Here is a 20,782-nt window from a genome sequence, read left to right as displayed (position 1 = left end):
TGTCAAACTCCAGAGGCTGAATTTTTACACTTACAAGAATGGACAGAAGAGGCCGGGCAGCATTGTTTTGTTTTTTACTGCTGACACGGGCAAATACTTGGTGAGGAGGCTAAAAATTATCTACCCACAGCATCATGTTTCCCTCACTTTCATTCCTAAAGGACCTTGAGCAAAATAAACCCACAAATAGAAGCTTGTGATATAAAGGGTAAGGATGTGCAGTGTGCGTGAAGTGTTCCTTTGGGAGAAGGAGATTATATTTCATTCTTGCTGCACAGGTGGACTCAGAGGAAAATGTGTATCATCAGGTGTATTTAGGGCTAAATCCCTGACTTTCTGGCACAACAGATGGTAGTAGCATTGTAACCCCTGCACTGCTCAGCCTTGCTCTGAGCCTGGCACGTGTTACAGCTATAGAGCATCAGGGAGAGAGGAGCAGGGGAGGTTCCTGGAGCTACAAGAGGGCCCAGGTTAAGGAGCAATCCCTTTCCCAGCAGGTTGCTGACAGCCCGGGCCCAGCGCTCCCTCACAGCTGAGTTCGGGCACACAGCACCTTACAGGCTATTTAGGCATGAAATAGATGCTGAGATCTCGCTCAGAAACACATTTCCACACAAAACCAATCTCAACAGTATTGATGCTCGTGGACAGAAACAGCCCTGAGAAACCATTGTGGTTTTTAAAAAACATTTACCATCCTTTTGACACGTACTTCAACCGTTAGTTGGAAAGTACCTCTCCAGTGGTAGCGTGTCTGTACTTAGACGCCTGGTGACCTTCCTGCTGTTGACAGAGTCCTCAGTAATATTTGGATATACCTCGGGCCATCCAGGTAAGAAAAATTGCTTTTTATATCTTAGAGTGATAATAAAAGTGTAACAACCCATTTAATGTTATTGAAACTTTCCAACCATAGTGAAGAATAACCCAAGAGTGGTGTTTTTAACGTGACGTTTAACAAAGTGAAAAACTACTGTCTGGAAAAAAGACTGCTGAAGTGACAAGTGTCATCTGGTGCTGGAAGGACAGTAACACCAGTTCCTGTCCTGTGGCTTGTGATGTGCTAAAGAGGCAGCAGTGAGGCTGCATGACAAAAAAGCAGCAACGCTTGATACAACAGCTGGTGTTCACAGGATGCTGGAGCAAGAATCAGACTCTTTCCAAAAGGGACAAAGCATTCGCCATTTGAAAACTTCCCTGTCACTTTGTTCCATTAGACTGATTCCTGTTGCTCTACGGTATGTGAGTGGGGCAGACGCAGGCTGCAGGACTGAATGTTTTTGTTAATGCTCAAAAGGGGTGAAAATCCTCTAGGAAGCACTGAACATTTGTTAGAAAAATACTTTTAAGCTGTTCTCATTGAATAAAGGTTCTCCAAAACCTGAAGGTGTCGTACGCTTACCTTTGTGTAACGAACATCACAGTCTGTGAAGCAAACGGGTGTTGATAAGAATTACAGGAAAGCTGATGCGCACAGCGGGTTAGAAAACACAACAGTTAGCAGCAGTCACACTGGAAAACTTTGGGGAACCCGTCATCAGCTCAGTCCTACATATTCAGTCCAGTACTAATGTTGAACCAAACAGCAACATATATGTTTACAATTATGAGCTGCAGAAAAGACCAGGCTTAAAGGTGCTCTAAATTCTTGATAAATCAAACGGTCCCAAAGAAACAGACACAAGTTCAAGAGCGCACGAACAAAACACCCCACTTCACAGGGGCACTCAGCTGCACAAATCTGCGATATGGAACAAGAGGCTGCAATTCGTGGTTCTGCCAAGAAACAAATATAAGGAGGGTTGCAGAAAAATCGTAACGTGAAGGGGGGGTCATACTGTTGCAAAACATACCGGAATGTGTGAACCAGCTGAGTATATTAATGAATAAAGGGCTGTAGGACTCGCTGTCTGCAGTAGAGGGGACAGGATGTTCCAGCTCCACATTCCTGAGCACAAACAGGAATTCTGCCCATCACTGATTCTGCTCCATCTGGTACCGATGCAGATCTCCGCTCAACACCGGGGCCGGTTCTCCAGCAGGCTGGGTACCACACGGAGGAACCAGGGGAAAGCAGCAGAAAAGGATCACAGCTCTCTTCGTTTTATTCCTCAACTAGTTTATTCAGTTTACAGAAGACAGAACGAGGGCAGAAATTACAGCCACCTTCAAATAGACTGTTGCTGAAAAAAAATCAAAAGGTAAATTTTCTGTGACCATACAGAAGACAAGGAGTAAGAGGTTTACAATGAGGCAGGGAGCTTTAATTAGAGTTAAGAAAAAACCCCAAACATTCTAGCTGCTGCAAGGACAGCAAAGAACTGGAGTGAACTACTCAATGAGTTGGTGATACTCTGGGTAATTAAAGTTTTAAATCAGAATAAGCATTTGCCAGGAGTAGTTCCTTTTGAGAGGGACACAGGTGTTCTCTAAAAGGCCCGTCCACATAATTTTCCACAATTCTGTATTTCCAGCTACAGTTCACGGCCAAGCAAAGGGACTTCAGGTTATCACCACTGTGTAATTTATGCTCCCGCGCAGCAACCAACCACCATCTAAAAGCTGCTTCCATTAATGTCCTGTGTGAATTTCATCCTGTACGTTGCAGTGTTACGTACTGTGGAGTTTTACAGGTGTTTCCTTATCGCTTCTGGATTCCGCTACACAGTTTGTGTATTTTTCTAAAATCATTCATGGTCACCGATCAAAAAAAAAAAAAAAAAAAGGCTGTGAGGAGTAAAAGTAGTAAACATGCTCTAAGTTATACAGCTCTGGGTGTTCTAAACCAGTATGCATTCAGTTATGAAGCAGATCTGATTTAAACTGATTCTATGGGTTAAAGGAGGACAATTCCCTACACCCCGCTTGGCGTTTGCAGCAGTGACACCACCATCACTACTGATCTACAGAGAAAAGGCATTTATGTGGCAATGACCAGTGGTAACGAACAGGATAAACAAGCCGCTAGAGCCATGACCTAGACCTGTTTTCAAGGAGACCTGTAACACTGTAACAAAACAGTTGCCAAATTCTGTTCTAACCCTTGGTATAGTTAAAAAAAAATACATTAATTGTGGCACAGACAGCTGGATTTCTGCTCCTGCCCCCAGTCATCAAGCTCTCACTGTGTTTGTGGAAGACTGGTTAGTGACGTGGACATAGGTTGCAAATGACACCATATGTGTGTGTGTATATATATTAAAAATATCTGGATATTGGAAGAAAGGACTAAAATTAATCCATTTGGACTTAAATTCCTTCTCTCTGCTAATTACACATGTTCACTTTCATCCGTGGGTCACCCAGGTTATTAATGTGCACAATGTTTTGTAGTTCTCTTTGCCCTCAAAACAAGTACTTTGGTAAAAATTGTCCCTTACAGCTTTGTTAAAGCGTAGCTGATAACTCACTACAATGAAGGAAGATCAGCTAAAGTCGTATATTATCACAAATGCTAAAACTGAACTTGGTCCAATATAAAATGGCCAGAATTAAAAAAACAATCATATAAATAGTCATCTGTACACTTTGGTTCCCAACTCTGCGGTTGACGGTACTACAGTGAGCTGTAACCTGTCAGCGCAAGTCACCTGTCCAACTATTAACAAGAAAAAAATCATATACATAAAAAAAAATGAGAATGCACCAAAAATAGTTAATGATCAGAATTATGCTGCTCTTCTCTAAACTGGAGAAGAGAATTTCAGCATCTCCTGGCTCGTCAGCCGCACAGGCAATGGTGTCTCATGTTCCAGCAGCAAGAAAACAGTTCGGAACTTCCCGCATGCTGAAGGTTCTGCCTTAGCACCATTTACCTGCAAAGCGCGGCCGCTGGCTCGGCACTGCCGTCCAACGCCACTTCGGGAGTAAAATCTTATTTGTAGTGTAGAAACGTAGCACGAGCTTTTGATTCCCCACGTGCGGATGGGAAATACGAAATAATAATTTTTAAAAACGTGCTACCCACATTCTAGAACAAAGGCAGATGCAGGAGTTCAGAGGAATAAATGGGGTAGCCGAGAGGCGGGTCGGCAGCTTGCACCGTCAGGTTTCGCAGCAGGACGGGGTGCGCCTGGATGCTGTACCGTTCTTCGTCGTCGTTGGTAGCGTACAGCAGCTCCCAGGACAGATTTGCCCACTGACCTCGGACAGCTTCGTCATTGAGTTTTCCCACTTGTACTAACAATTCCTGAAGCGTGAGGACTCGCCCGGTGTAAATTCCCTTTAAAGACAAACATTCAATAAGTTCTGTGAGCAGATACACAAGCACTTTAGTTACAAAGCACTAATTGAAGCTTTGGGACTACATACTATCAATATCATTCCATTTAAAATGGCAACTGCTCTCCTCAGTTCAATTCTTCCATCTGTGAGGATAATCAAGAATTATTGCTGCATCTGAAGAACAATGTGATGTGACTTTTGGCAACAGTGGTGTCAGTTCCTGTCTAGTATGAACAAACTTTGTTTACCCAGCTATTGTGTTTTGGAAAACAATTAAAAAGCAGGAAAAAAAATAAAGGCAGTGGAAAGGAAAGGATCTTGCTTACTAGTAGTTTTTCTACTTACCATGTTTGGGTCATGCCCCAGTGCAAAAAGGTAGGGCTTTTCCTGAAGAACCGCTTGCCGCCACTCCAGATCCGATACCAGCCCAATGTACCAATCGTTCTCGTATTCTTCCAGACAGTTCACCAGCTCTTTGAAGTTCTCAACTGGGCCCAGGCTTGCTTTGTCAACCATAAGTTTAAAAGTGTATCTGAAAGGTACAAAAGCCGTACAGTAAGTAGTGCAGCACAAGATGGGAGGAAAAAAGCCTCTGCAGGCTACACAAGGCAGGAAGGCGCCATCAAATGTTCTCAAGCAGCAGAAAGTTTGTCAGTCCTTGCTGGTCAGCTGAGTCACTGCAGTCAGTCCGGCGGATGCTTTTAGCTCAGCCAGATGTAAAACACATCAGTTTAAACATCTTTGTTCACCTCAAACACTGTTCCCATTGCCTGATAATGGAAAGCGTCAAATGTCTAACTCCATCACAATTCACTTAGATTATGGAGGCAACGAAAATGGGTCTTTTTTCCCCTCCACGTAACACAGATGTTGGAGGCAGCTGCTGCAGGGAAGGTAAAAGGAAGGAGTCTCTTCACTGCTTGGGGTTACAGACAGTATTTCAATAGGAAGAAGCTCCAAATCTATTTAAACGATAGGATTTTAACATCAACTACTCTTCCTTTCAAAGCACAGGACTCTTTATATCATTTTTATAATCGGAGGGAATATTTTTCTTTTACCTGAACGCTTTCAGTGCAAGTTGGAACAGCTCCGGTTTGCTGGTCAGCCAGTCCAAACCCACGGACCACGGAACCCCGCCGGTGTACGCTCTGAACACGTGGCTCGCGACGGGCACCGTGTTATCCAGTCCAAACAGGCCAAAGCAACACGACAACACTCCGTGGATGTACAAGTCTTTCAAAGCTCTGTCTTTCAGAAGGTCTTCAAGTAAATTGGAAGGCTTTTCTTTCAGATGAAAGAAGTCCAGCTGACTCAAAACGAAGCGGTACCATTCTTCTGGAAACCTCCGCCGCATTTCGTTGACTTTGGATGCAGGCACCGGGGCTGTTCTCCATTCTTCAGGGATGCTCAATAGCTCCGAGTAAGAGCAACTAAATGCAACCTGAGGTAAAACTTCTTGCTGTTTCCCTTTGTCAACAGCAGGAAGCCCAAGCGCAACAGCTCTGTATAATTTATCTTCTGGTGATGTTTCTTGTGGGATGTCTTGGCTCTGTGCTTCTACAAATCCTGGAATAGACAGGTGCACTTTTGGTGTAGTTCCCAACTGCCCGGGTTCTTTTCTGTCTTTCATTCTGCCACTGGGTTCAAGATCAGAAACGTCACTGTCATCAGTCCAGTCCTCAATTGTATCGACACTAAAGCTGTCTTCTTCCCTCAGAGGGCTGGCTCTTTCTATGGCACCGCTATGCCGATTTTCTAGAAATGATCCTTTTTTGTTCTTGTCAGCATTGTCCGGGCTTTCCCACGTTTTTGATTTTTTATAACAATACTGGACTAGCATCCATACAAGCACTTTAATGAAATCATCTTTCAGATGCTTTAAATTCTCATTAGAGTCAATTATTCCAGATAACACGTTTCTGGCATCGGAATACAGCCGCACAGGTAGAACCGTACAAGGAGTCAAAATGTGCCCAAAATGGCGATTAGGAGAGAGAATCTTTGTGTGCTCCTGATGTTCAAAGGCCATTTCAAAAATTTCATCAACTCTGTGAGCTTCAGCTGCATGACAAGAGGTTTCCTGCAATTCCAGCCCCTAGAGCATGAATGAAAACAACTTGGTTTTATTCTTTACCAGTATATATCATTAAACACCAGCAAGCTGTTTTCTTGCAATATGTTTTTTCTGAACAAAGACATGCACCACTGTCAATATTTCCACAACTGAACCTACAAATCTAACTTAAGGTAACAGTAATAGCATACAATAGTATTAGACACAGATCAATGTCTTGAAAAAATAAAGATTTGTCTCATATAGATGATCTTATTAGCCAGCTTATTAAAGATGTATCACAAGATAGATGATAAACTTTTCACATCTGCTAAGTATATCAATTGCAAGACTAGTTGATACAGCAGTAACGCTCATCTTCAAAAATTGACTGTAAGGTCAGGTAAAGGAGTTACATTGCTGAAATGTTATACAGCAAAATATCAGCAAGATTTCCAAACATGACTATGTCAGTCCTCAGCATGCAGTTACCTTAATGTTAACGCCACAGTAAGTGAAGCCTTTTTCTAGCACCAATATCCACATCAGTCTGTCCTGAAAACGGCACAAGTAATGTGAGCCAGGGAGAAAGAGACCTAGACAAGAAAAAATGAACAAACAAACAACAAAATCTATGGTGTTACTGTGGTATTCTACTGATGAAAATATTTTCTACAAGCCAACTGAGGAGCTCAACTTTGCAGTTGAAAAATATTTCTGCATCACCATCAAAATCAGTTAAAACTGGTGAACTAGTACCCTGTAATCTTAAAGGAACTACCTGCAAAGCCAGATCTTGAAATCATACCGCTATCTTTGAGAAAGCTGTGGCAAACTGCGAAACCCTCACAGAACTGCAGGACTACAACATTCATAGGGGACCAGGGTTGAGCAACCTCATGTTCAGTTCCTTGGGAGACCCGACTTTCACGATTAAAGATAATTTTTGGCTGAATTTCAAGTGAACAGTTACCCCTAATGTCACCTGCATATCTAAAGTTCTTATGACTGCTGAATACATTGAAGAATCATCATCTAGTACATGAGTATCTTAATGGCCCTATTTGCTGTGGAATATGAAGTTTATTTTTTATGGGAGAAATAAAAAAATCTAATTCAATAGGATTTGTTACCTGCACTACCAGTTCGTGAATGGACTTGTCTGTATTCTAGAATGATTAGAAAATATTCCTTAGGATGCAAAATGTAAATGATTCTGATCAAGTGCGATAATATCACATCCATTTTATAGACACATATCTACAGATATAGCTATATATCTATATCTATATCTATATCTATAGATATAGATATAGATATAGATCTACATTTTCAAAAGCACCTGCTCATCTTTAAAGATTTGTGAATCGGTATCGTACACATTGAACGCTAACAGCAGATGCAGTAGAAATCACCTGTAGTCTTCCTAAAGTGTGTATGTGTAAGAAATGTGATGCCTTAAGTTTGATATCATCAAAAATTCAGCCACGCAAATTAAACTGGAATTGGAGAATCAAGTCCTGAACGTCTTCGGGTCACACATCAAATTCATTAGTACTCAAAAATCCCACAATCTGGCTCTCACTCTTGTCCAAAAAAACACAGAAGGTACTTTTTCTCTCTTCTACCTTTTTAAATAAAAAGTGCAACCTAGCGACTGGTGGTTATACTGTATTTCTTTTAAGTTACAGCCTTGTGTCAACTTCTCCAGTACAATGGTGCTGCTCTTATGCACAACGTTGGCTGCCAGTTTGTGACCTGCTTCTGCTCCCACTCACATCCAAGTGATCACTCACTTGCACAGAGAATTTTAGTTTTAGAATGTTGTACAATGACATCAGTGAAACCAACCATTAAGCTGTAGTTAAAATTTAAGTAACCTTTTCTATCCCGCTGAGCTAATGAAGTGCATTTTCTTGCTAACATTTTGCAAAGATTTTAATTCGTTTCTTGCTGGCTGTTAAAGCTACTAAAACTCCTTTACATAGAAAAAAAAGTATGGTTTTAAATTAAAATAGAGACACACAAAGTGGTACCTCTTCATTTTGAACTCATCTGAGAACACCACATTTTTTCTTGCTTGAAGACATTAATTCACAGATATTCCCATTAAAGAAGAGTCTCTTTTCCCCCTCAAGACCGGTGTTTTAAATTATTTAATCTGAGGCATACATGCCATAACAGTCACGATGGCTATGTGGGAATGTAATATGTATAGACAGATATAACAGATGTCTATCAGATAGATATAAATATATATTACGTAATATATCTATAATGTATATAAAAAACATACACAGGCAGTAGACAAACCGAAGTGTCTCTCTTCCTTAGAGGAAAAAAGCTTCCTATTTTTATTCTTTTAATACCTCTCTCTATACCAGCACTAAACGTGCAGCAAACATTTCCTAGTAAAGCCCTCGCATACAGTCTTGGGGAAAGTGTGATTAAGGTTACCTTCCACTGTCTTGAAATATTAGCACTTTTTTTTCCAGTCACAAACCATTTTCCAAGAGGCTTATGTAAATATTTGCCTCTCGTCTAAAGGCAATGATGTTTTGATTATTTAAGTCACACAAAGACTATTTCTCGGGAAAACGAGCTTGCAATTTTAACAGTTAATCTGTCTCAAGCTGGGAAAAAGACTCTTCACCTCTATTTGTTTAATTCTGTGAAATACCCTTCACGATGTCTTTCACAGGCTTTATGACCACAAGCACTGGTACAACCCTACCCTAATATGACATTAAGTCGGTTCTGTTCTCAACTATTTACTCCTAGTTAGGCTACACCATGTATTATATTTTACAAACATCCAGGCCAAGTTCACCGTACCTAATTAACACTGCCAAATTAGCCAAGTCACCTTCCGGACCACGAGTAATGTGACTGATGCAGACACAGACACAAACACACACAACCATGACGGGCAGTCTGATACGCTGCCTCCTTGCACCAACTGTGCAGAGAACGTCTCAATTTATTGACTCCAACTGGGCGGGACGAATGCACACCATCCTTTTTGTGTGAAGTACTGTTGCCATCACTTAATGAATCCTGTCTGCAAACGCTAACCTAAAGATAATGTAAATCCTTTCAGTTTTAGATCAGTTTGCTCACATAACAATGATAAGAGTGACTTGCAAAACACTTCATCACAAATTACCAACACTACTGACCCTGCAGCTTTGGACCTTTTGAAGCTGCGCAATTAGTTGAGTCGTGCTTTAGCAGATATGTTGGGACTGTTGGATGCAGTGTCCCTTAGCTGAACGTTGCTCATTATACACTAAAAGGATTATGTAATGGAATATGCAAATGTGCAGGTATCTGGCTCTTTAGGGTGTGAATGCAGTGATAAGATTTTGTACATAATGCCTTTTACTTTTCTTGCTGGCTTTATTCCAGCATCCAGGCTTGCACATCTCTGTCATAAACACTATCTCATCTCTGTGTGCTAAATTTGGCTCATTCGTATACACACTGGGTAAAGAACCCTGGTTTTGGGACAACAATATTAAAATAGAAAAAGATTACGATTTATACGGTTTCATCACTAGTTTCTCCTTATTTTAAAGACAACAAAGCAGAATTATTTTCTTACAAGAACGTGACAGGTAGAGACATCCAAGAAGGCTAACAGTAATCACTTTTTCCTCAATTGAACAATCTCTGAATATCAGATTTAACCTACGACCGTGACACATGGTTTACATCAGATGCTACGATTCTCCTCCAGCAAACTCACGTTCCCTAAAATATTTAGCTACATTCCCTCGCAGTGTAAGCAGGATACCTACCTAGGCTACCGGCTGCGAGTGCAGACTGCAGAGCACCAGCCAGACTGAGAACCAGCTGCTGGTAGTACACCGTGTCGGAGCAAACACACGCTGTAGCGCCCACAGGTCCTGGCCAGCTTCGCACAGGCCTAGGAAACCCGATCAAAAATATAGGCAGCGTGAAGAGCGGCAGCAAGGGAGAAGAAAGGAGAGCGGAGACGGCGATGAAGGTCAGCAGGATCGGGAAGAAAACGATATTGAGCGTGATTAAGGTGGCGGTAGATTTACGACGTTGCTTTTTCTCTGTCCACGATGTCAACAGAATAGCTACGGCAAACTGCAGCTTTGAGACAAACTGAAGCAGCCGATCCCGGAGGAGACCAACCTGTGAAATACACAGAACAAGCACATTTATTTTTATAATCTATAGCAGCATATTCAGCACTTCCAAAGCTGCCTCATCTACAACAATTTTAAGAAGTGTGATTATTATTGACTGGTATTGGAGCGTCTATATTAGTACACAGCTTTTCATCCTCTATTAGCTGGGTCCTGGACTCTGAAATTCTCTAATAGGGGAGGGCAAGGTAACAAAGACTTTCAGTGACAACTATCAGCTTAAATTTACATTATGACAATTACCAGCAAGAGTCTGATTCCTGTGTCAAGGCTCCTGTTCCACCAGAGGTCTGGATTAGACACCAACATTTGTGCTATCGACACAACCACTATGTCCAGTAGAGCATTTTCTGTATTCTGCCAGACCTGAAATAAAGATATGTTAGATATACATTTAAAAATGTGTTTATCTATATCTGCTTTTGTGACCTGGAATATTTCTTCCAAGTCACCTTTACACTTAAATCATGTAGAAGATGATTTCTTAGGCTAACGTATTAAAAATTCAAATTACCATCCTAAATATTCTTGTGAATCCAATGCAAACAGACACAGAATGAAGATTTTGTAGCGAACGGTCTAGTGACAGGAATGCTATCATAGCAAACGGAGACACTGTAATTGAAATAAAAGAATCATTGATTTCCTTTAAAAAACATAATTAAAATCTACAGAGGTAAGCAGTCTTATTGCAGAATGGAAATCATAGTGTAAAAAGTTAACTTTTCCCTTCATTATGACAAACTCCTCTTTGTTTTACGCTTCCAGGATATCAAAGAGCATCTTTGCACTAACAGCCCAAGAGGGTAAACATTTATGGTGGTGCTTTGTTGTTACTTACTATTACTTTTCTGTTGTTTCCCCAAGAGAATGGGAATACTCAAATAAGTAAAAATAAACATGTGAATAGCACTCACCAATCCACTTCCCCAAACTGATGCTTATTTATGAAACGAAATAATTTAGATCAAACTCTGCTTCCCCCTAAGTAGGTACATTTGTCCATAACCTACCAGAAAGGAGTTTGTTCCCTTTACCAGCAAGTTGCAAGAACCAAATATTTAGTCAGCTTGGTGACTCAACTCACTTCTGGTTCTGAGTTGCTTTTAAAAAAAAATCTACAAGAGCCATTTTATTTTGAAAGTGAGTATTGATGTTATAACTAAAATCCTTTACGAGGCCTTGCTTTCTGACCTGGATTTTTAAAAAAGCTCAACTTTTTATGCTCTACCCCTACAAAGGAAATAAATACAATCACTAATCACTTTCAAATATTCTGAACCAGTAATTTTGACCTCAAAGCACAATTTAGCGAAACATAAACAAATACTTCCAGCTACTTGGTTTTCTTAGTTCATTCATAGAATCTTGCACATGCAGTAATTCTCATGTTCTTTCAATTTTCCTACAAGCATCATCTAACAAACAACAGACAGTGTGTATTCCTACCTAGTGTTAGTAAAATCCTCCTGACAACACCAACTTTGATCAGCCTTCTTTGCTTCTCCATGAACACAGTCACAGTCCTGACATCCTTTGGATAAAAGGGGTTTCGGAAGACTCCAAACAAGTACACTCTCTGAATCTCTCTAAGAATCCACATAATTATAAGTAATATGATCAGAATGTAACTCGCTATAGCCTGAGGACTGGCTTTGGAAAATGACGAAAAGCCTGCAAAATGATGCAGCAGGCCGGCTTCTATGAGAGCAAATGTCAACACAGTCAAATAAAAAATAAATTCCCTCCACCCAAATTGCGTTCTAAGACCTCTGTGCATATTTTTAGATTTGCTGGAGGCTAAATGGCTGATCATGGTGTGTTTGAAGGCAAAACCAATCTCGCTTAGATTAAGACTCAGTATGAACCCAAATCCAGTCATGAAGAGGATCACACCGAGAGTGCTGCGAATGAAATACGATGCTATTGCTGTTCCAGCAGAAATGAGAAACATTACTAATAACCTGTGAAGGAGAAAATAAAAAAGATTTGCTTGAAAAGAAAAAGGTTATAAACAATCTTGATATATTTCACAATTATATAAACAACAATTACTTTGTGTTACTTGACATAGGTGAACCTCCTAGTCCAAACTCCAACAGTTGTTCCATTCCCCACAGAAAAAGTGCGTCAAGCGGGGGCAGAATTCCCATTGCCCATAAAAACGGCAGAAAAAGAAATACGATGTGCAAAATCTGGTTTGTCTGTTCTAGAATGGGTGCGTTGACAGCAAACCTGGATAAAAGAAGAAATGTATTTGACTTCTGTGAAGGAAAAGAGAACTGATGTATGGGCGGAATTTTTGCTTAACTACTATGACAAATCCAGACATATAAACATATTAATCTACAAAACCTCAACTAGCATCTTTTAAAAGTAAAAATAAGGACACACATTTATACTTGGGGCACTAAGACACTATTAGAAGAAGAGAACACAGGCTAATTTTTCATTCAAAGGATCTGAAGCCTTCAGATTACACAGATGAGTCAAGTGATGTAAATATCCTAATTGTTCTGATACTGTTGTGATAATACACTCAAGAAATACTTGTGCAAAAAGAAAGGTCCACAAGCTCCAGGACCTCGACCACTTGACCAAAAAAATGCTAAGTACTTTTTTTCAGAATTAGAGAAGTGAAACTTTATGCAAGTCCAAAACACAAGATGTGTTAACACTGAAAGAACTGGCATGTCACCTGTACACCAAGAGATTAACTCTCTTTATGAATGTATTATTTTCTGCATAAAAGTATTAAAATCTTCCTGTAAAAATGCAGAGATCAGTATTAGAAATCTGCATAAATTCTAAGTCATACATTGTTCACCAGCTAGCTAATAACTCAAAGGTGGACTGCTAAGATATTTGGTTTCTCTCTATTTCTTACTAAAGTAGTAAGTAAGCCTCAAAGAAATTTTGGCAGGAATCTAAAGAACATCTAAATTTTCTCCTCAAGAAATTAGAAGAATTTGGGATCCAAGACCATGCGTATAATTGTTATTTCATAACTGAAGAGGCAACTAGGGTAAATTATTATTAATTAAAAATTGATTACTATCATTAACGAATACATCTCTAAGTGCAAAACTAGTAGAACCGAATATGCTTTTTTAAATGCATTTGTAGTACCCCAACCATAAAATATGTACATGTGACAAAGTGATATGAGTATCACCCAACAGGGAGAAAGAATGCATAACGTAAATTTAAAAGAATCTCGCCTTAAGAGCTTCTACTTCAGTTAATACATGCATCACAACAGTGGAAATATAAATGTCTATTTGTAGACCGACATAGTTCTTTTGTATTACAAAACCATTTAAAAATCCACGTTCAAAATCTATATAATAAAGATATAGCAATGTTCACATTTCCTTATCCATTAATTAAAACTAAATTCAAGGTCCTTTTTGCCTGTAACGTAAAACCCTCTGCAATAATTTTGCGAAGATTAAGTCAGAAAATATTCCAGGATTAAATCTGGATATAAATCCAGTGCTCCTGAACTTGGCAGCGTTTTGATCTATGATTCCAGGTCAGGAAGATGTTTTTTGAAACTGCGCCCATTAAAAGGATGCTGATGCAAATGCTCTACCCAGAAGAAGATAATTTTAGCTGTCCCTTACTTAGAAACTGCTCTAACTGCTCTCCCTAATTTATGCAGAATGCTTTTATGCACAGCATCAAGACTCAATTTTTATCATATACTCTTCTAGCTTGTTTCTTTGGAGTTCCTACCTTTGATTAAAATATCAAAATAAATTTTCCTCAGAAGAATAATTTAATCTGTCTCATTAAAAACATACAGAATAACCATTACTGTAATTGGCTAAATGCTGTATTATGTTTACCTGTGTGCAAGATCCACTGCAATAAAGACAAAAATGTAGAAAGGTCTCATCAGAGCAGTGATTTCGTAAGTGTCCAGTGGTTGGAAAGTAGCTGTTTCCGTAGCTGTATTTATGATTAATGAATACTCTCCTATACATATCGTCACCCATCCAAACACAAAGATCACAACAGTTCCTCCAATGTTGCTGTATAGCAAGGTTATTCTGTTTGGCAGCAAATACCAAGTTCCCAACCCACACAATACCCCTGCCAGAAGGGAATGAAATACAGTGTTGATTATATACTTCTTGCCAGGAATAATAAATTTTACAGTCTCTGAACCTACGCAGCTGGAAAATTCAAACTCATCTTCATCTGTTAGGGTATTCTGAATTTGCATTCTTTCTACTGTCACTGTTTTCTGTTTGGCATATAGATTTGTCATCTGAAGAATAAGTGCAGTCACAAACATGAGTCCTCCTGAAAGTGCTGCGGTATAGTAGTCCTTCATAATGCCTAATTGGTACAGAAGTGTTCCTACTCCTCCCCAAACCCATGGTGTCAAGAAAAGAATAATCTGATTCACATATACGTAAGGAGGGGCACAATAGCCTAATTTAAACCGGGGACCTCCCAGCACAGTCTGTGGAAAGCGCTTCAAGAAGAACTCCTGTTTGTAATCGTTCAGCAGAGGTACATCTGGACCCATTCTTATGACTCAGGAATGCTGGATGAATATCATTTTTCCTGTAAGAGAACAGAAAGAAAAAGGAAACATTACTGAATCTGGAACTCAGAAATGAACCAGGGAATTATTTTGTCCTACTTTCATTTTCCAAGTCACAGTGGAATTCTGACATGTTAGTGTTAGTATACATCATCCTAAAGCGCCCACACAATCTGTCAGAATACAACTACTAAGCAAACACCTAAAATGGAAAAAGACTATTTTAAAATAAAGAATATGTTCATGATCTGAAGCTTTATGGAACAAATAAAACATATAATCCATCCTTGGGAGATGATAAAACCAACTCATCTCCACACCACCACACCTTCCTAAAACTGCTTTTTATTTTTCCACCTGCCCTGATTCCAGTCGCATTTTGCCACAGCCCTCTAATTCCAATTAATCCTGTTAAGGATCTCCATATACAAACAGAAGAGACAGTGATTACAGTTAATGGCCAACTAGGTGCCAGGACACAGTCACCCAAGGTCCCTGTAAAAATCAAAGCTTTACGAAATTAACTTTAAAAAAAAATATTAGTAGAAGCATTAAAAACTGTTTTTCACATGAGTATTTTTACTGTCCTCCCTACACAGGCTAGTTACAGAACAGGGTATCCCAGTACTAAGCCCTAGACAAGACATAAATAGTTCATTTCCTAAAACATATAAAATAAAAAAATAAATGCAATACTTGTGAGTTGTGGCAGAATCTGCCTATATTCTTCTGTATGTCAATGGAGAAACCTAAAAAAAGGAAAAAAGATACCTGTAAACATTTTAAATGAATCAAATAGAATTCAGATATGAATACTCATTTAGAGAGGATCGGGCAATGTAGAAGAAATGAATGCAAGACGGTAACTATGATATTCAAATATAATTGTATGCTACAGTCAATGAAAGCAAGAATTCAAGAATGACAAGAGAAATACTCAAGCTAAGAAATAGGGTGACAAAACAGCACAAAATTGCAGTGCTAGCAATTCATTAATAATAATTCTAAAAAATATGTTGGTGTGCATTAAGAGATGCCCAAGTACTGAAATTCTGACTTTTTTCTATTGCACCTGAATAATCTGCTGAATACCTATTAGCCATCACTGCTGATACATTAAAAACTAAACACTCGGCTGCCAGGGAGTTTCCAAACTACTGTGATCCCTTCTTTCTATAACATGAAAAGCTTTTAGGCACTTCTGAGAACAATTTACTCCTTACATTTAAACAGCTATCAATCACTTGACTGTAGGTAGATACTGGTCATCACAGGACTAAGTTAGAAACAGTGCAAAGGAGATTAAAGACTATTCATATGCATTATCACAACTGGAAATTTGCATTCAGGGTCCACTAAGTCAATGAAAAGCAGGACCCCATGGGCTATGTAACTACTCTCCAAGTAGGCTGTAAAATAATAATAATAATAATAATAATAATAATAATAATAATAATAATAATAATAATAATAATAATCTCAAATTGGATTTTTTACACATGGAATACTGAACATGGAATACCAAAAACAAAGAGGGTTTTTTTTGTCATACTTTTTTAAGTCACTGAAAGTTTCTTTAGGGACAGAGAAAGCAGCAGTCAGTCCTAATGGAAAAGAAACATGTTGACAATGGAGAAGGGAATTCATTGCAGTCAGCTCAGGAATTTGAAAATGTAACAGGGACACACCCAACTAAAACCAAATTTCAAATGTAATTAAAAAAAATAAATAAATCACAATTCAGCCAACCTTGCTTAGAAAAGGAAACACTGCTTAGAGAGCCGCACAGGCATGAAACTAATTTGCTGTCAAAGTTACAAAACATGCAGATTTATATGCCTGTAGATTATAGAAGCCGAGTTTTAAAAGAAATGTAGAACCAAAAGGTGCATAGTTTTCCCTGAAAAGCAGTTTTCTGGCAGCTGCTCTAAGAAGGGCTATTTTTGTTTCAAGTTCTAGTCTGCATTTGTGTTTGTCAGTTTATATTGCTAACAAAATGTTAACAAAACACTCCTCTTACAGTTACTGGGTAAACAATAGACCTCTTTGTGTGAGAAACAAAAATCTACGCACATAAACAATATAGTCCTACTTGGCTAAATTCCAAAACGAGCCATAAAAAAGACATGGATTTAATTACAAATGAAAATCCCAAGTCTGAAGCTCAACAACTATGGAAACGATACCCTCGACTATCCTCCTGGCTTCCAAATAAGTCAGGTAGGGCTTCAAAGATGTCTCGGCGTTCCTGTGCCAAGCCCTAGCAACAAGACTCCACACAGCAGCCAGTGTTTACAGGACCTGGCCGCAATATACATTCCTCACATACAGGCCTGGCCTGACTTCGACAGCTTGCCTGGTTACCCAAACAACCCGCACCACAACAGTCTGTCATCACCAGCAGGAGCCGCGGCACTCAGATTCTCTCGTAACGAGGACGGGAAAAGGACCTTAACGCCATAAAGTCATTTAACAAGCTGTCTCCGCAATATAGAATCATAGAGTTGCTTTGGTTGGAAAGGACCTTTAAGATCGAGTCCAACCATTAACCTACCGCTGTCAAGTCCACGATGTCCCTAAGAACCTCATCTACATGAAACATTTCATCAGTTAATCCCATGTTTGAAAACCATGTTCTTCACAGCAGTCAGAAAATACTTGGAAATACAACAAATACAAAAAGATAACTTAGCAATTTCCTCTGTATCCTTATTACAAAAGGTACCAAAGCAAATCTTGCTCAAATCCAGGCAGAAATTCACAGGAGGGCACACATTTTTGTCTCAACAAACACCATCCTTCACATCCACCGATGGCAGATTGGCTCAGCGTGGTTTGGGTTTATTTCAAGCAGATCACAGGAGAACACGTGTGTACGGCTCTTGCCCATCTAAGCCTCTTGAAGCACACAAAGCTCAAAAACACTCACCTCGGTGGTCTTCGAGGCCTTGTCACATGAGACTAAGGAAAGTTATAAACTACCTGCTAGCAGAGGACGGACAAAGGCGCTGGGGGAGCTGCCTGTCCAGGCAAACCCTGGTGCACCCCATGCCCAGACACCTGCACCCCAACTCTATGGCTGAAGCTCCAGTTGTGCTTCCAACCCTGGAGCCAGGCAAGCAGCGCAGGGGCCTCTCAGCAGAATCATTGCCAGCCCCTGGGGACACGGCATTTGAGGCCAAAACGCTCCATCCAGTTATGGGATATGCAACCCAGGGCCACCTTTGGGAAGGGCTGCAGGTCACCTCCTTCCCCACACCCCTGTGCACCTGAACAGAGCCACCGCACTTCCCACCCAGCCACTCCCCCTCACGTCTTCTGCCAAGGGCTGAGATAAAATAATCAACCAAACGACCAAAAATAACCCCCCTGCTGTTTTCAACTCCGGAGGGGAAGGGAAGGGAGGCAGCGGGCCTGCCGAGGAACGGCCTGGGGGCAAAGCCAGGGAGGGCAACGGCGGGACCAGCCGCCTCCCCCGCGGCCCCGCGCCGCCGCCTCCCGCTCCGCTCCTGCACCGCTGAGGCGAACGGCCTGGGCCGGCGAGAGGCAGCCGCGGTAAAAACGCCTCAGAGGGGCGGGCACCTACCTCTGGCCCGGGCTCGGAGCAGGTCGGGGGCTTTGCGGGGCGGGGGGAGAAGGGGAACGGGGCTGAGGAGAGAGGATGGCGGAGCGCCGTTCCCCCGCCGCGGGGCTGTCCGGAGGGAGAGCGAACGGCGCAGGCCGCGGCCGCTCGCTCCTCCCCGCCCCGCCGCCGCTGCTGAGGACGGCGGGGAGGCGGCAGCTAACGGCGGCGGCGGGGCCCGGCCTCACCACGGCGGCTCCCTCCCCTCTCCGCCCCCTCTTCCCTCCCCTCGGCCGCCGCCATTTTGCCCGCCTGAGGCAGCGGACGGCCCCGAGATGCTGCGAGGCGTCCGCGGGAAATGGCCCCGGTGAATGACGCCGGCAAATGGCCCCGGGAGGTTTCTCTGGGCGTCTTTTTGGTGGGGTCGGCTCAAGAGCTGCGAGCGAAGGCGAGGGACCGGTCGCCTTCCCCCAACGGCAGGATGGTGCCCCGAGCCCGCCCGCAGCGCTGCGCGCCCTCCCCTCGGCGCTGCGGCTTCGTGCGGCTCCGCTCTCCACACACAACCACCGTCCTTCTGTGGTAGAATCAGGCGTGAGGCCTCTCTCTAGCTGCGGCCTGCCGGCAGCTTCCTGAAGCGAAGGAAAAAACGAATAGGGTGAAGAAAATTCCTCTCAGAAGAGCCGTGGCAAGGCGGGCAGGGGCTGCTTGCGGCCGCCATCGCTTGTTCCTCCACATGGGCCCCTGTCCCCGTTCCAGCGTTGCAGCTTCTCGGGGCTGGTCCCTCGTAGCTGATGAATTTGTCACTCAGATGGCTTTGGTTGCCTCACGTTTCTTTCCATCCCTCTTGAGAGTTGGCATGGATTGTCAGAGGCTGTTTTTTGTCACTTTTTTTGGTAGTTTCCGTAGTCTTCCCACATCAATGAAAGTGCAAAACCACCCAAATTAGTTTCTTTAATCATTACAACATTTAACGTTAACGTTTAATACACAACATTCTAGTGTTATATTAAAACATTGAGCACAAATACTCAATCCACAGTGTTCATACATGATACAAAAAAGTTTCCTCAATCTTGAATATTAATTCTTTACATATAACTAATTCCAGATGAGAACACAGGTTCTAGCCTCAGGTAGAAGAAAACTGCATTCTCTGTTTTCTTCTAGGTTAAATAAACTCGAGCATTCATTGGCAAATGGAAATGTAAATCCAAGCATGGCAATACTACTTACCACTTCAAATTGCACCCATTAAACATTGACAATATTTAATACAGTGAGCATGCTTAATATAATTTATATCTAATCATACTAAAACATATAACTCAGTATATTCATTAGAGCACCAGAGCATGCATACATTTATCTTAATATCTATGTAATAACAATCACTGTATAAATTCTTACAAACAGTTATATCCATTTTGATCTGAATCTCTAATAAAATTGAACACCTAGGCATAGGCTTTGAATTTTAGATAGACTAAAAGAATTACAGTAATCAGTTCTTACCAGAAGCATCAGAACATTTTTGTAGGTCTGTTAATCTCTATTCTTCAGATAATAAAAAGGCAGTTAGGTGGGGGTATCCAATGTAAAACCTGGAAAATGCTGCCAAAGAAAACTGTTAGTTTACCTTTATTGAGTTTCTTTTGAATGAAGGTCCATGGCACAGACTGCTGGAAGACAAATACAAGTATCTCAAACAAACTAGTTTTTGTTTTGTTTCTCTTGTTTGGTTGGTTTTGGTTTTGTTTTTCAGGATCCTTGACTTAAGCTTTACTCACCCTGTCCTTCAAATGGATCTTTTGCAATCCTATTAAAATTAAGTATTTATATGTCCTGTAGCTATTCCAAGTAAATGGCATCTCTGTACAATTCACTAAAGGTTGCTAGCAGGTATTTACTTCTTCATTTACAAGTTTCATCCTGTCCCCATTTACCAGTTCAGTTACAGTTTTGTAAAGATGATGATTCTGTTTTGGAATATTTGAATCCTAGCAATTCCAGGAGGGAAGCAGATGTTAGAGTTATTTATTTGCAAGCTCTGCCACTTGTGTTTCAAAATTCAGAGAAAGCTTCTTGCCTGTCCTCAACCTCTGCGATTTCACTCTCACTCAAAGGAATAAACCAGAAATTCAGCCAGTGCAAACTCCAAGCTATTTACTGGACAAGGGAGCACACCGATTTTTTTTAATCTTAAG

General features: G+C 41.0%; 2 protein-coding genes across 3 annotated transcripts in view; both read right to left on the bottom strand.

Moving 5' to 3' along the window:
- Positions 1-2,098: 2,098 nt before the first annotated feature.
- Positions 2,099-18,845, bottom strand: PCNX4 (pecanex 4). 2 transcript variants are annotated; one of them, XM_082059271.1, is made up of 12 exons: positions 18,603-18,845; positions 15,713-15,765; positions 14,310-15,036; positions 12,514-12,693; positions 11,908-12,422; positions 10,973-11,073; positions 10,702-10,824; positions 10,081-10,444; positions 6,773-6,876; positions 5,286-6,322; positions 4,570-4,756; positions 2,099-4,222 (listed from the first exon to the last, which is right to left on the bottom strand). In XM_082059271.1, the coding sequence occupies exons 3-12, from the start codon at positions 14,996-14,998 to the stop codon at positions 3,971-3,973; spliced, it is 3,552 nt and encodes a 1,183-aa protein (XP_081915397.1). In that variant the 5' UTR covers positions 14,999-15,036; positions 15,713-15,765; positions 18,603-18,845; the 3' UTR covers positions 2,099-3,970. The 2 variants fall into 2 exon arrangements, with proteins under 2 accessions (XP_081915397.1, XP_081915398.1); XM_082059272.1 differs by having other exon boundaries at positions 11,908-12,047.
- The window catches only part of LRRC9 (leucine rich repeat containing 9), a gene marked incomplete at both ends in the record, with an annotated part of 52,345 nt that continues 50,161 nt past the window's right edge, over positions 18,599-20,782 (bottom strand). The window contains 1 exon segment of the mRNA XM_082058349.1: positions 18,599-19,207. Within this exon segment, the coding sequence (XP_081914475.1) occupies positions 18,599-19,207 (609 nt within the window).

Source organism: Streptopelia decaocto (assembly GCF_964273445.1).
Source record: "Streptopelia decaocto genome assembly, chromosome: 7".
In the NCBI taxonomy this organism is placed as follows: Eukaryota; Metazoa; Chordata; class Aves; order Columbiformes; family Columbidae; genus Streptopelia; species Streptopelia decaocto.
This window is presented reverse-complemented; position numbering and strand designations above follow the sequence as displayed.

Coding starts and splice junctions, on each gene's coding strand:
- PCNX4 (XM_082059271.1), bottom strand. CDS start 14,998: ATGGGTCCAGATGTACCTCTGCTGAACGATTACAAACAGGAGTTCTTC. Junction 12,694..14,309: donor GCAGTGGATCTTGCACACAG/GTAAACATAATA, acceptor TCTTTTATCCAG/GTTTGCTGTCAACGCACCCA. Junction 6,877..10,080: donor ACTCGCAGCCGGTAGCCTAG/GTAGGTATCCTG, acceptor TTTCTTGTCTAG/GTCTCTTTCTCCCTGGCTCA.